Source organism: Vipera ursinii (assembly GCF_947247035.1).
Source record: "Vipera ursinii genome assembly, chromosome: 1".
NCBI lineage: Eukaryota > Metazoa > Chordata > Lepidosauria > Squamata > Viperidae > Vipera > Vipera ursinii.
Genome location: NC_139512.1, coordinates 157,110,522 through 157,125,702, shown reverse-complemented (window position 1 = coordinate 157,125,702; position 15,181 = coordinate 157,110,522). Strand labels below are relative to the sequence as shown.

Here is a 15,181-nt window from a genome sequence, read left to right as displayed (position 1 = left end):
TATTAATAATAAAATACATATATGCAGGGCTTTTTTGCCCTCATAGAACACTCAGAACGGCGTTCTGGCACCTTTTTTTGCTGGCTCAGGAATTCTGGGAATTGAAGTCCTTGAGTCATAAAAGAGCCAAGGTTGCCTACCTTGCACTAAAGGAGGACATTAAAATTATTTACAGGGTTACTTCTTTAGGAACTAAACTTTTAGAATCTAAAGCAGCTAATTCAAAAAAGCCAACAGGAAAGAACCTCACATTTTTCATCTGCTTCTGTCTTTTGGAAGGTAAAATTAGATAACAAAATAATCTATTTCCTATGTTAACATCTCTGCAATGAAATCAATAAAGGTAACAGGAAAGAAACGAGAAACATTTTTCTCAATGTAATACGTCTAATTTAGCTGATGCTAGAAAAAAATAGTATCTTTTGTACATACTCTTGAAAACTATTTTGAATCTAACCATCTATTACAACTAAACCACTTTAAATTAAACAATTCTTAAGAGTGAAATATTCTTAATTTGGACTTTACTTTTACTGTTTGGACTGTGGTGTGTTTTGAAAAATAGATTATTTAGGATCTAGTTATGTTGCACTTCAGTCTTTAAATAATTAACCTAGTATATACATAACAATATATGATGTTTTCCATGGTGAGCTTAACATCAATAACAACATTTATTAAAAAGGCTAAAATAATTTCTGGGGGTATTATCTGTACATTAAAATTTTGTTTAGTCACAATCTTTCACTTTTCACATTCTGGACAAGCAGTGGTCATGTATCCTAGCAAAAGATGTTATATATGTGCATAAGCGTAGTCAGTAGCATATGCCTTTTTAAAAATATCAAACATGCAAAGAAACAAAAATAAGTCCAAAATATCTGTATTACATGCAGAAATGCCAACTTTGCAACCAATATTTTTCATCTATAACTATGGCACCCTAAGGATATCTGCATACATGCAAATGCTTCCCTGGGATCAGTAATGCAGCAAGGATTGCTTTTTCCTTCCAGTAACAAATTGCTGGGAAACAATTTGTTTCTTAAGAATTCCAATGTTTGTTACAAATTTTTCTGGATGTGGTTGGAAAGAGACCTAGAAATGCCAGCACAAATACATCACACTTGCTGAACATGCACACGCAACTAATTACAATCTTCAATTATATGTGATATATCTAAAATGAGATGTCTCAACTGCAACTTGTAAACCGTTCTGTTTTGTGGCAAAACAATCCAGGACAAGCTGATCAGCAGAGCTTAGAGAGGACTCATTATCACAATTTTTGGGAAGGAAAGAAACAGAAGGACAGTTTAACATCTTCCAGTTGATGTTATGTTATGTAACATCTTCTGGGAGTTGAAGTCCACGAGTCATAAAAGAGCCAAGGTTACCTACGCCTGGCCTATTGGCTTTCAAAAGCTAATAGGAATTGTTGCTGACCACGCCAAAAGACCCAGCCGGCAAACATTGCACAGGCAAGTTGTCTGCAGCGAAGGCAGGAACTTTGCACCCCTCCCTGCTGCCCAACTACACCATCTCAACTAGGTAAGTAAGATATTATTTGCAAATAGGATGGCAATAAACAATTTAGGCTGCATTTACATCAGAGCTTTTCAACCTTTTCAGAAATTGTACCACTTTTAGGACATGACAATATTCAAGCACCACCAGTGCTTAACAAGGTGTCAAAAACTTGATGACTAAAAAAAAGAGGGGGGTTATTTTTTCATTGGTTAGATTCATTTATTGTTATAGGCCATTATAAAATAGCCATTATAAAATGGCTATTTTATAATATTATAGAAAAGCAAAAAGTTGAGGTTCAATGTTAATGCTTCCTTCTACTCCTGTAACAGAGAAAGTCAGAAGTCAGTGCCTTTTCTTTTTCCCTTCTCCCCCTCACTTTTCCTTTTCTCTCACCCTTCGCTCACAAAAGCCCCCCCACACTCACTCACACTTTGCTCACAAAAGCCTCCAGTCGCTCTCACTCACTCCTCCGTCTCTTTCAAAGGCACCTCGTTCAGTCTGTCCCCCACTCACTCCATCTCTTTCAAAGGCCTCTTGCTCGCTCGCTCACTTACTGCCCCGTCGCTTCCAAATGCCATTTGCTCGTTCACTCACTCACTTACTGCCCCATCAATTCCAAACGCCACTTGCTCGCTCACTCACTGCATTTGGAAGCAACGGGGCAGTAAGTGAATGAGTGCCGGTGCCAGAGGCCATCAGCTGTTTGGCGCCAGAGACCACTGCCACAAGGAACACAGCTCTGGGTCGGGGTTCAGAGCAGCTCCAGGTGGGGGCTCAGCATGGGCTGCGGCATGGCAACTGCAGGGAGGGGAATTCCCATGGCGGCTGTGGGGAGGGGAATCCCCACACGTGGCTTCGAGCCGCAAGGGTGGGGGTGCAAAGGACGGGCGGCGATGCCATAGCAAGACACCGGCATCACTCCCAGTGACAGCACCTCTGAGTTCCGGCACTTTTTTTTTTTTTTAGAAAAAAAGCACTGCATACTGTATATGTAAAAACCAGTCATCTTACATGCATTCAAAATATTACTTAATATTCCTATTCACAGTAATTATTATAAGCACCTGGCATTAAATATTCACATACACGTTTAAAAAGTATATTATAATGAAACCAACTTTTTCAAAAAAACAAAAACAAACAAAAACCCCTCTTACACTTTGCAAGCCTGTAAAGTCTCTCTTCTATCTATCTTCTTTTACACTATATGTCTGTGAGATATATGTTGTTTTTTAAATTTTCATAAACCACAAAGCACATGTAGAGACTAGAGTTTTGGTAATTTAATTCAAATGAATTAAGTATAGTAAAATGATGGTGCATTATTGTTTGTATCCTAAACTGCAATGAGGCTAATGTAATCAAAGGGGAAGACTGGGATTGATGTTGCTTTATTGTGCTGTTGTAAACTTTAAGTAGGGCCAATAGAAAGTCCCTAAACAATAACTGATTTTGCAAATATTGTAAAAAGCTTACTAAACCAGGTAACTTAAGATGTAAGGAAGTATACTCAATTTACTCTTACTTATTTTTGGATACAGCATTGCTGATTTGTAGTTTGTAAATATAAATTATGCAGCTTTAATGTAGCCTTAATTATTATGACACAAAATGTGTCAACTAAATTGCTATAGAAATAGAAGCAGAAAAGAAATCATTTTAGTGAATACAGGATCTCCAGAATTAAAGGGTAGGAAAAGATCATTCTAGAATCAACCTACTATCACAATACTCCAATGTGTTGGATATTCTTCAGCAAGTCACCCTCCAATCTTGCATTCAAAGCTGAAACATTCCTATTAATAGTTATTATATGACCTTCTCTATATAATTCTTGTATCAAGACTAGTTGTAACCTTCATCTCTTGGGACCAGATAATCAGATTTACATAAATATAATTTTGTGTATAATTATGTATCATACGTGCAACTGCTGCTATCTCTGCAGAACACCAGAACTTCTGCAAATCACTGTATTCATAATCTGAAATTCATTTAAGCCAGTAAACTGCATTTAGCAGGTCTGGCTTGAGTTCAAGTGAGAATAAAGTAATTTGAGTGCTTTGTAGATCTGACCACTGCTTGACAACACTCATGTGCCCCCTCTCCCAGCCGTTCTTGCAAGTACTGGGAAGGAATAAGAACTATTTTACCATAAAATGATATAAATTATTTAAGGGGGAAAAAACAGTGCATCAGTGCTTGGTATTGCTGCCTTGAGGACTGCAGGAGGACTGCTTTATATCTGTGATTTTACATTAACAGAAAATCTGCATGCTGCCTCTAAACATACACTGAAAGGCAATTAAAACTTTTAATACTTCCAAAGTATTGATCGTAAATAGTACACAGTGGTAAAAAGATAAAAAGTTTTAATTAATTCCTATTTCTATGTCTCACATACTGAAACACATATGGCTTTGATACTATTGCTTGTTTTATCATCCTCACTTTTTATTGATTTTATTAACAGCTCTATATGTAGGTTTGGCAGACACTATAAAATACGGTTCCTAATCTTCCTTGTGAAAAATGCAGCTCCTCAAACACTATCCCCCTTAATCTAACCCCATTAATAAACCCGGTTTATAAACCAATTTTCTCTAGGACACCAACCTGTGGATTTGTTTAATACGGTAATTTGAGGATATTGTTTCTTTGGTTATGGGAAGACGGAGAGAAAATTAACTGAAGACAGATGAAGGCTTTCCCCAGTTGGCTTAGCTAGAGAGATTGTACTTGTGGGATTCTGAGTGTTTTGCAAACTTTAGACATACCTCCATGCTTTTCAGAGTAAGGATCAAATAGATGCTGTATGGCCTTTTTCCATATTAAGCATTGTGGATGTCCAGAGCTTTTGTTGCGGGCCATAAGTTGAAAGATCAAGTATGATCAAAGATGCTAAAGACAGAAGAAAAAAAAGGTCGAGGTTCCTACCTTAGAAGCCCCTGGCCTAGGCATTCCTTGGCCCACAAGAACATTTAATCTGGATGAAAAAAGAAGGGAAGGAGGGTTAGGGCCTCATTCACACGCATTCCCTGACCTTCTTCGGAAAAGTATCTCAGAGCTACCTATTCATGGTGTGACTCGGCTGCCCGCGAGACAAGACGCTAAACTCCGGAGTTGCTCCCTGTATAATGCCGAAAGCGTCTCCACGGGGACGGACGGCCACCCAGTTGCCATAGCAACAACACGCTCTGGGCCATCTCCGAGCCTACCGCCAAAGGAGGCCGGCGGGGAACTTTGAGCCGAGACGGAAACGTTCCCGCCTCCGCGCGGGCCGTGCGCGCGGCCGGTGAAGCCTCGCAGGGCGCGCACGCGGAGAAGACTCGAAAGGAGCCCGGGAATGTGAAACGTTTTCGTGGAGAGGAGAAAACGTACAGCCGAATTGCTTACCTGGAAATTAACCCTTCGAGCGGTTTTGAAATAAATTAAATTCGGCTGGAGCAGCTATGGGCCCTGGTTCTGTCTTAAAACAACACGCAAAGCAGTTTGATTGGGCTCCCAAAGGTGCTTTCTCAGGAGGTGCCTGGACTTTCTTGTTTTTCGTTGAAGACATTTGGCTTCTCACCCAAGAAGCTTCTTCAGCTCTGAGCGGATGGTGGGGGATGGAAGGATTTATATTTGAGATGCAGACAGCACAGACTCGTCCCCAACAGCCTGTGCCTGTCTTCAACAGTGAAGGCACACAGGGCAAAAAATATCCTGCAGCCACACATTTGCATTACTCAGGTGACCCTGAAGACACAGGTACACCTCCAAGTAGCCTCAACGACTCTCTAAAAGAATGCAGATGACCAGATGATCCTTCCATTCCCCACCATCCAGTCAGAATATGTTATGATGCAAGCGATGAACTCCAAATGACTGGGCTTGTTCAGTAGACTAAACTTTTTTCCCCCCTTTTCTTTCCATTCAACCGCGACTGATTCTTGGAGACTTCCCGGACAAGTCCTGACAATTTTCTTGGGAAGTTTTTCCCAGGCTTTGCCTTGCCTGCTTACAAGGGCTAAGACAGAGTGACTGGCCAAGATCACCCAGCTGGCTTTGTGCCTAAGGTGAGACTAAACTTCATGGTCTCCTGGTTTCTAGCTTGATGCCTTAACCAGGCAAATCAGGTGTTATAGTCCCCTGTGGGAATCCAAGCAATTGTTTATTCAAGATACAGGTTGTCCTTGAGTTACAGTCATTCATTTAGTGAAATAAGCAACCTATTACCATTTTTCACACTTAGGACCATTGTAGCATCCCGTAGTCATGTGATCAGACACTTGGCAACTGCCATGTATTTGCAGTGTCCTGGAGTCATGTGATCCCCTTTTGCTACCTTCTGATAAGCAAAGTCAATGGGGAAACCGGATTCTCTTAACAACTGGATTACTAACTTAACAATTACTATGATTCACTTAACAACTCTGGCAAGAAAATGGGGCAAAGCTCCATTAGCAACTGTCTTGCTTACCAATGGAAATTTTAGGCTCAGTTGTGGTTGTAAGTCGAGGAGTACTTGTATATATTTTATTCTTAATAAAATGAAGATTGTGAATGCAGCCACTGAAAGCCAGACTATACCTCACAACATTGATCACATACTGTGCCTTGGAAGACTTTATTTCAGGCCTCCTTTTCGCCTCATACGTGATTAGGCCAAAACAAGTTGGATTCTTCTCCAAAGTTAGATCTTGGATCTAACCCTGCTTGTTTTCTTTTTTTCTATCTCCTTTTGCTGCAGGATGCTTGCAAAGCGTGTAATCTCCCAACCAATCCATGTTTATAGCATTCTATGTTTATATGATTTTGATGACCCTGAGAGCTATTTGGAGTTTCCTTTATTCCTTTATTCAAATTTAGGTACTAAATTTGGAGTTTCCTTTATTCCTTTATTCCTTTATTCAAATTTAGGTACTAGGTAGATGATAGCATCTATTTGAATCAAATGTGAAAGAAACAATAAGGCTTCTTATTCCTTAAAGGCAATTTTTTTCAGTGTCTTCAAAAATATCATTGGATTTGGGATGTTTTCATGGGAGAATTCAGTAATAGCCAACAAAGCAATCTTGTCACTAGAGACCTACAGCATCTTACAACATTACTCAATAACAGATATAAAAACTGTGTGCATTACTATATCAGCATGTTGATGGTGAAATGATGTGCATGGAATGGCTACAGAATACTTCTCTATGCTTTCTTGCTATCTGATTCCACGCAAGGAAATTATTACTGAGAGTCATTTCATACAAACTAATGCAATCAGGAAACACTGAGGCCATACTTCGAACAGGAACCTGGTATTCATCCAGTATATCCATTCCTTGAATAAACTCCAAATCATTCTGAAGCAGCTTGGATGATGGGTATAGGCATACCGGGAAGAACAAAATGAAAACTTTCTTGCTCCAAACAGAAGATGTTTTTTAAACCACATGACATCCAAAAGTGAGTAATTCAGAAAAGAATATTCATTGAAGAAAACAGCCTAATTAATTCCTATTCAAATCAATAGAGCAAGTCAAAAACTTTAAACCTATGTACAATTGATCATGGCTGGATTATACCCACTGTATACAGTATGCATAATATTTAACCGCTTCTGTAACATCTTAGACTAATTTAATCTAGAGGGGTTTGCAACTGATGTACTAATTTCCTTACTCACAGGAAGCTTCCCAGTTCAAAATATATGCATCTATACATAGATATTGCTAACAGTGCAACCCAGTGTAGGAAATACAACATATGAAATCCATTTTTTGTTCTTAAGCAAAGAAATATTTTAAACCAAGATTTCCATCTCTGATATAATAATCACTGATGGAAATCTGAAAGCAATTGCCTGCTTGCAGCAATTTTACTCAGAAGGATATGCTGGGTTGACTGTAAAAATACAAAATATGCAGCACAGAACATTTCAAGAGATGAATGGAAACAGAGTTTTGACAAAATGACAGATGAATTACAACTAAACCCTCAAGAGGGAGAATATAAACACACTAACATCACTCCATAAAATAACTTTTTTAAAAAAGCTCAATTCCCCTATGATGTAATACATAAAAAATGAACCCCTACCACACAATGGAAATATGTTATCTTTATATCTTTAGATTATTTACATTACAGGGCCTCCCTCATCTTACATCACAAGCACCCAGTCGGTCAAACGTTTCAGAATATGACTTAGCTTCCTAGTGCTGTCTTCCCAAATAAAAGAAATTATAAAACAATGATCAAAGATTAAATATGTAGGAACCACCTCTTTCCCCTATAAATATTTTTTCTTGTGTACGTTTAGAGGAGAAGAAACGTCTAGGCCTGATTTCCCTAAAGAAATAAGGTGCCTTACTTCTGAGAAGGAGCATTGGACTGAGCAGGAAGTATTGCAACTGTTCCTCTGGAATCAGTAGTATTACCAATTGGATGTACGGTTATTTTTGTTGGATCACTTTGAAGTACGACTACCATAAGTTGGGTATCAGTGAATCAAAATCAGCAGCAAATATACATGAGATTATTCTTATCTTAAAAATATGTGGCAAGTTCAGTTTAGTAAAAACCACCGGTTGGCTATATCCTACCTAGCTATACTGTACTTTTGCAGACCAAGACTGTTGCTGAAATAAAAGTATTCACAACTATTGTGTGTTTGGCAAAAATAGGAATATCCTAAGAATGTGATGAAATCCTGAAAATGTGAGGTCTTCTTCACGTCATCTCTGAAATGATTATTAGCTCCCTGGGTTAAGTGCTTTCACAGTGTACAGAGTATATCCCCCCAACTCAGTGGCCTCCGGATGTGGCTTCCAGAATTCCCAATGATTGGCCATGTTGATTGGAAATTCTAGCAGCAGTCACTCAGATCCAGTGGGAGGACACCAAGCTAGGAAAAGCCATTGCCCATATGCAAAGAGAGGGAAGATTAGCGTGGACACTAGACTGGATTCAGATTCTTCCTAAATTGCCCAGCTGACATATTTTATGTTAATTTTACCTAATTGATGCATCAAATTTGATGAGACTTAGTTACCATTAACTTTAGGAGGATATAGACCTGCAGCTTTAGAGAACGTATAACCAAGTTCTGGACTCTGGATCCATTATAATCACATCATGGCATGTAAAGGGGAAAATTAAATTAGTTGAGATTAGGATGGGTGATTTGCTATTATCATGTTGAAAAGTAGGTAAGATCATTTCCAACAGGACTTGGGAGTATAAATACAATACAATATAACTGAAGCAAGCCAGTTTGCTATATCTAGTTCAAAGGCAACATGATGTGTTTTACTATTTGTACATATTTTAATGTACAATGCCATATCTGTTTTTGCTTTACTGTGAGCTATCTAACATCATAGGAGGAAGAGGCATATATGTACAATAAATAAACACATGAATTATAATCAATTTATCAAATAATCTAAAATATTTCCGTATTATGAAAGCAAGCTGCTAGAGAATGTTATAACAAAATGCAAAATGAATTAACCCAGATCCAGCTTAAGGCAATCTGAAAGATATAGATATGCTATTCGACAATTACAATTGGCCCAGAATGACTGGGTTTCTGAGTATGGAGGCTTTGTGAACTTTGGGGAATTTATATTATGTAATTTAAATCAGGGGTCTCCAACCCCAGGGCCATGGCCCACTACCAGGCCACAGTCCATTTGGAACTGCGTTGCACAAGAGGTGAGCCCGCATGCACACACAGCTCCACATGTGCGAGCAGCAAGCACTCACACATGGAGTCCCATTCATGCGAGCAGCAGTTATTTGCGCTGTCATCACAACTCGCATGAAACCATCCCCTCTTCCCCCCCTCCAGCGCCAGGCTGCCAACCCAGATAGGTTGGAAGCCACTGATTTAAATATCCTATACAGATAGTCATTCATTCATTTAAATATAAAACTGAAGTGTTTGCTCTTTTAAAGCAATCCCAATCTAATCAGTTTGACAGTTGACTTTAATTGATTTGTATGTGTCATGTGGTCTTACCCAGTTACATAGTATAAATATAGTGCAAACCAGTGTCTTCTCAGAAGCAAATCCTATGTGCAAAGAGGCTTATTCTCTATCACTGCTTTGCAGAATATAATTTTCTCCAGAAATGACCATTATCAAGTTGGATGAGCATGCTAGCTAATACTGACAGAAGACTTCAGTTTAGGAAAATATAGGATGCTTAAACAAAGAAGATGTATCTCATAAAAGATGAACCTAAACAAGTATCCTGTTCATAATATATTAAAAGAGGGATTATACTCTTTATATATTTAAAAATATGTTCTTCATATAAAAATACAATCAACCTATCTTCTTATTTTGAAACTCAAATACTTTGGCCACCCAATGAGAAGGAAGGACTCACTGGAGAAGAGCCTAATGCTGGGAAAGATTGAGGGCAATAGAAGAAGGGGACGACAGAGAATGAGGTGGCTGGATGGAGTCACTGAAGCAGTAGGCGTAAGCTTAAATGGACTCCAGAAGATGGTAGAGGACAGGAAGGCCTGGAGGAACATTGTCCATAGGGTCGCGATGGGTTGGACACGACTTCGCAACTAACAACAACAACAATCTTATTAGATTGAAAAAGGATTACCATTATTGTATGCTGTAAAAAATCAGAAATATTTTAAAAAATAGCAGCTACTACTGTAAGTTATCTCTTTAGGACTGCAATTCATAAGAATAAGCTTCACTGAAAATACAGTAACAAAATTTACTTGTAAGCAAGCGCATATAAAATTGAATTGCAAGATGTTCTAAAGAACTGCAACCATTATACATAATTTACTAATGCACAGTGCTACTAACAAAATGATATAAATTGCCAGTACTGGAACAAGACTAAATGAATTAATATTTAGATTATTATTTACCATACACATTTTTAATCCAATCAATTCTGCATTTAAAATACAACTCCTAAAATTCCTATGTTTGAAAATAAATTCTTTTGACATTATACTATAACTTGCACCATAATTTCATTCAGTCTCTAATGTTCACATTCATCTCAAAAGCAAGAGATGTAAAAACTGGAAAAATATTGTCTCATAGATTGGAAAGCATTTGTATTAAAGTTAAAAATATTTTATTAGAAGGCAATATTGCAAAATAATCCCAAATCCAAGTAATCTATTTTAAGACAGGTTGCCCTTCCAAATTCCCATTTAAAACTAATTACATATTTCTGCAGGCTATATGTAATAAGTTTTAGTGATGTTACTCCCTTCAGTAACTAAAAATGACAACTTCGCAGATCAGTTTTGGCAGCTTTCCTTTTTAAATTGCTTAAATTGCAGTACCTTGAAAACAAATTCATCTTGATGTTTATACGATTTTCCAAATTTTATTAAAAAATAATAAAATTGCAAATGCAACTAAAACATTCTATTTTAGATGGATATTTTCACTAGTACCACAGTCCTAGAACAGTTCACTGTGATGTTGGTATCTACAGTTACTTTCAGATGTACAATATAGAGTACAAAACTGGGAACACAAACTTGAACTTTATTTGGTAAGCACCAGCTGAATTTTTTTTGTACTTTAAATGAGAATACACATTAGTTTGTAAGAAAATCTTTATTTTAAGATGTAGTTGACAAATTATTTTTCAAAGAATATGGAATTTTCCTTTTGTATTATACTTATATTACAAATTTACAAGGCTGAGATCTGAAAATTTGCAGGCTTTACAAGATGAACACTTAGGGGCTTTCACTGCTTTGATAAAGTTTATATAATACAGAAATAAAATCTGTGGCTCAGAAAAAGTTGGATATTTTCTATGTGCGTTAGGAGTACTTAGTAGATCTCATCCCAAGTTATGCTCATATGGTACAAAACTGCAGCCTTATTCTGACATCTGGAAATTAAAAAGAAACTTCAGACTTGCTTTTCTTGATTTTCATCTTGTCCATTTAAAAATGGGGAAACAATTTCAATGTGAAACAATTTTAGCAGTGCAGAAGACTGAACAAAAATGGCAAAAGACTCTGACAAACCATACTCCTACAACATTATACTTCCATATAATATTTCTTCTAGTAACAAGTATGCTGCTTTTTCGACCTTAAGCGTGATCTTGCAAGTTAAGCACTCCTAAGCCCAATGAAGACAATGGAAGTCAAACAAAAAAGTACTTTAACTTTGTAGGGGTGGTTCTTATTACCCAGAAATAAGTCTTGCTGATTTTAACACCGCTAAACATAAATTCTTCAATATAATTATACAGCAGTTGATTTCTGTTTCCCTTTTTCGATCAAGCTTCTTGTACTTTGCAATTTTCCGCTGGGGTGCAAACAATATATATACATTATTGTTTACTTGTAATGTTTGAATGTTACAACTCTGATCGTTTTAAAAAATAATAGATAAAGCAATAAAAACTCACACATTTTATACCATTATAATATATTCCACAAGGAAAATATAGGTGATCTTTACAATGCTGAGTTAATATGAGCTGCAGGTTGGACCTCATACTAAGGTGCTCTCCAACTAAACGGGGCATTTGTTGAAGTGAAACAAACACTTAAAATGGCTTAGTGGTATATGTTCAAAAAGTTTCAAAAGAAATAAGACAAAATCAGCTTAGTGTGATCTTCCCAATATGACTCCAGGGTTGATGCATTTACTTTAGCATGCTGACACACTGTGGGTCACTTCAAACTTCTCATGGTGTAGTCCCCATAAGGGAGTCAGGTATAAAAATAAGGGAGGGGGAGGGAAAGAGGAATGATTTTATCCAAAGCTTTAAATAAACCGTATACAAAGGGCTGATCTCTCCCCCTAAACACAAGGCAAAAAATTATACCCACTCAATAACTAGGCTAATGTTGCTGTTTCTATTTCTTTTTTTTCTTTCTTTCTTTTTAAAGCATTCTGGTCCATTATGGCCAGATGTTTCCAAATGTGGTGGAAGGTGGGACCACAATCTTTTGGCTGCAAGCATCTGACAGTGAAGCCATAATCCTTTGGGGGATTTGGATGGCAGATGAGATCCTAGGATAGCTTTAATCTGGAGTTCAAAAAAGTGTGCGTAGGGGGTTGCAGGAGATCCAAAGGAAAAACAAAACCACACCAGGCTAATCTCAGATCCACAGAGCAGTTCCAAATCCGCAAATGGGTTGCACTTCAAAGCACACAAACAAAGACTATGGGGCAGGTTAGCTCCAGAGGGTGAAGATCCGAATCCAAGGAAAACTATCAATCCCTTAGGTCTCCTGACCAAGGATTTTCCAATTGCTTCTCAAAGGAAATCGGTCTAACTAACGCAAGCCTCTAAGATGCCAGACTTTGGAAATTTTCCGGGTGTGTGTGTGTGTGTGTCCTTCCAGCTCCTCTTTAACGGTCTCCAAATAAAGAGCTCTCCCGGTTTTTCCCGAAATGTCCAGATTCTGCACGGGGCTGAAGTGGAAGGAGAAAGCGGCCCGCTCCGAAACCTGCAAGAGGGCAGCAGCTGAGGAAACCGAGCAGCGCAAAAGCGCCTCGGCGTAACCGACGCCAAGCAACAGGTCACAAGTCCCGCGACTCCTCTCGCTTGATTGCGCAAGCGCGCCCGTCGCCCCCCGCCAGGCCGAGGCCGAGGCCGAGGCCGGCCTTGAGCCTCTTGTTCTGGTGCGTTTTGACGTGCTTGGCCAGGTGGTCGCTGCGCATGAAGCGCTTGCCGCACTCGGCGCAGCCGAAGCGCTTCTCGCCGGTGTGAGTCCGCAGGTGCCGCTGGAGTTCGTCGGAGCGCGTGAAGCTCTTGCCGCAGAAGAGCCAGTTGCAGACGAAGGGCCGGTCGCCCGTGTGCCAGCGCAGGTGCGCCTTGAGGTGCGACGTCTTGCCGTAGACCTTCCCGCAGCCGGGGACGTGGCACACGTGCTGCTTCTTTTTGCCGGGCTCGGCGGGGGCGTCCGGCCCGGCGCCTGCCGCTACCTGGCAGTTGGGGCAGCGGCAGCGGCGGCACCTCCTGGCCGTGGCCGCCAGGGGCGCTTTGGGGTGCAGCAGGGCGGCCAGCTGCGATTGGTACTGCGCCAGCTCCGAGGGCGCCAAGACCAGCCCGCGCGGCAGGCCCGCGGGGGCCGCGAAGCGATGCGCGCAAGTGCCCGGGCCTGGCGCCGCCTGTTGGATGCTCCACCAAGGCAGGTCCTCGGGCGCCGGCGAGAGCTGCCGGCAGGACTGGGGGGCGGGCGGCGGGGGCATCAGGTTGGAGTAGCCCGGCGGGAGGGCCGCCTGGGCGGCGTAGGGCACGTAAGCCGACGGAGGGCAGCTGGAGGAGAGGGCGCCCATGGAAGCCGGGAGCATCTTGACGGAGGAGAATTCGTAAGGGTAGGATGGGTCTGCCGGGGGCGTCAGCGGCAGCTCGTGGCCGCCCGCGAAAGCCGGCTGCGGGGTGAGCCCGAGGCTGGGCGGCGGGGGAGGCAGTCCGCCCGGGGAGTGGGCCGGCATCTCGCTGCTCCACGGGTGAAAGATCCTGGACGGGGAGCCCAAGCTTGACTCGTAGGAGACCTGCAGGAAATCCGAGGGAGCGACCGGCGCGCTCGGCTGCCCGATTCGGCTACAGGTGGCGGCCAGGAGAGCCAGAGGGGAGTGCTTGGCCAAGTCGGGAGAGGCGCTGGGGGTCCGATCCTGCGGCAAAAGGTGGGGAAAGAGCGGCGGTTAATCTCTGCTCCTTGGGGCTTCTTCCTCTCCACCTAGCAGCCAGCGCCCGTTGATGGATACCGGGCGGCATCTCAAAAAGTTTACTGCCGGGCGCTAAGTACCGGTGGCTGAGCTCGGCACCTGGGCGGGGCGTTTCTCGGAAGACAATGAACCGCAACCGGGATGCCCGGAGTCGGCAGCCCGCGGTGCTGCCTCGCTTTCGTCCCGCCCACTTCAGTTCGGTGCCGACTTGGAAACCTCTCAGCGAACCCCGCTGGAAGAGACCCCCTCGCGCCCGTCTACCCCCTCCCCTCGCTCTGGACTACTTCCGACGACTCTTAGACCGTTGAGTTCAGGACAATAGCTTTGGAAGGGGAGGGCGGGCTTTAGATGCAGTCGCGGGCCCTTGATTGTAGGGAATCCTTCAATGAGAGCAGAAAGGGGGGAAAAAACTTCTTTTCTCTCAAAAGTGGATTTAAAGAAAAGGGGGGAAAAAAAGCCCAGGGATCAAGCGATTTACTCAAGAGTCTATTTTACGTGCGCAATCAACCCCCCGTAACTTTTCCGAGGGTCCCAAGTGAGCTGCCCCCCTCCCCTAAACACCCACCAGCTCGCCACCTTCCCGCTCTGTGGTCTCCCGCCAATCTTGTCGCCTGAAATTCCAATATCCTCGCGGGGGCGGGGGGGGGAGTAGGCTCCCGGTACTCTACCCCCCCCCATCTTCATCTAGTGACTAACCTGAAGAAACGCCTGCAGGGAGTCGTTTCGCAGGACGGCCACCGCGGCCATGGCTATCGCGTCCGGAGGGAGAAGAGGCCAGAGGGCCACTGCCGCGACATAAAGTCGCCGAGAGGCAGCCGAAAAGCTGCCCCGTTTCCTTGCCCTCCGCCTCTGATTTCTTCTCCCCCGCCCCCGTCGCCGACTCAGCCCGCCAGCCCGGGCTCAGCGCGATCTCCGCGGACTGTCTGACTGCGCCAGGATCACCTCCAAGAATTTGATAAGGACTTTGCT

General features: G+C 41.9%; 2 protein-coding genes across 2 annotated transcripts in view; both read right to left on the bottom strand.

The window, feature by feature from the left end:
* The window catches only part of ERICH2 (glutamate rich 2), a gene marked incomplete at both ends in the record, with an annotated part of 48,494 nt that extends 39,173 nt beyond the window's left edge, over window positions 1-9,321 (bottom strand). The window contains 3 exons of the mRNA XM_083368112.1: window positions 4,471-4,519; window positions 4,605-4,747; window positions 9,277-9,321. Coding sequence (XP_083224238.1) covers window positions 4,471-4,519; window positions 4,605-4,747; window positions 9,277-9,321 — 237 coding nt within the window. The remainder of the gene's footprint in view (window positions 1-4,470; window positions 4,520-4,604; window positions 4,748-9,276) is intronic.
* Window positions 9,322-13,060: 3,739 nt separating this feature from the next.
* Window positions 13,061-14,959, bottom strand: SP5 (Sp5 transcription factor; the record flags this gene model as incomplete). The annotated part of the gene is made up of 2 exons (XM_083359742.1): window positions 13,061-14,158; window positions 14,909-14,959. 2 exons carry the CDS (start codon window positions 14,957-14,959, stop codon window positions 13,061-13,063), a joined length of 1,149 nt encoding a protein of 382 aa, XP_083215868.1.
* Window positions 14,960-15,181: the final 222 nt, after the last annotated feature.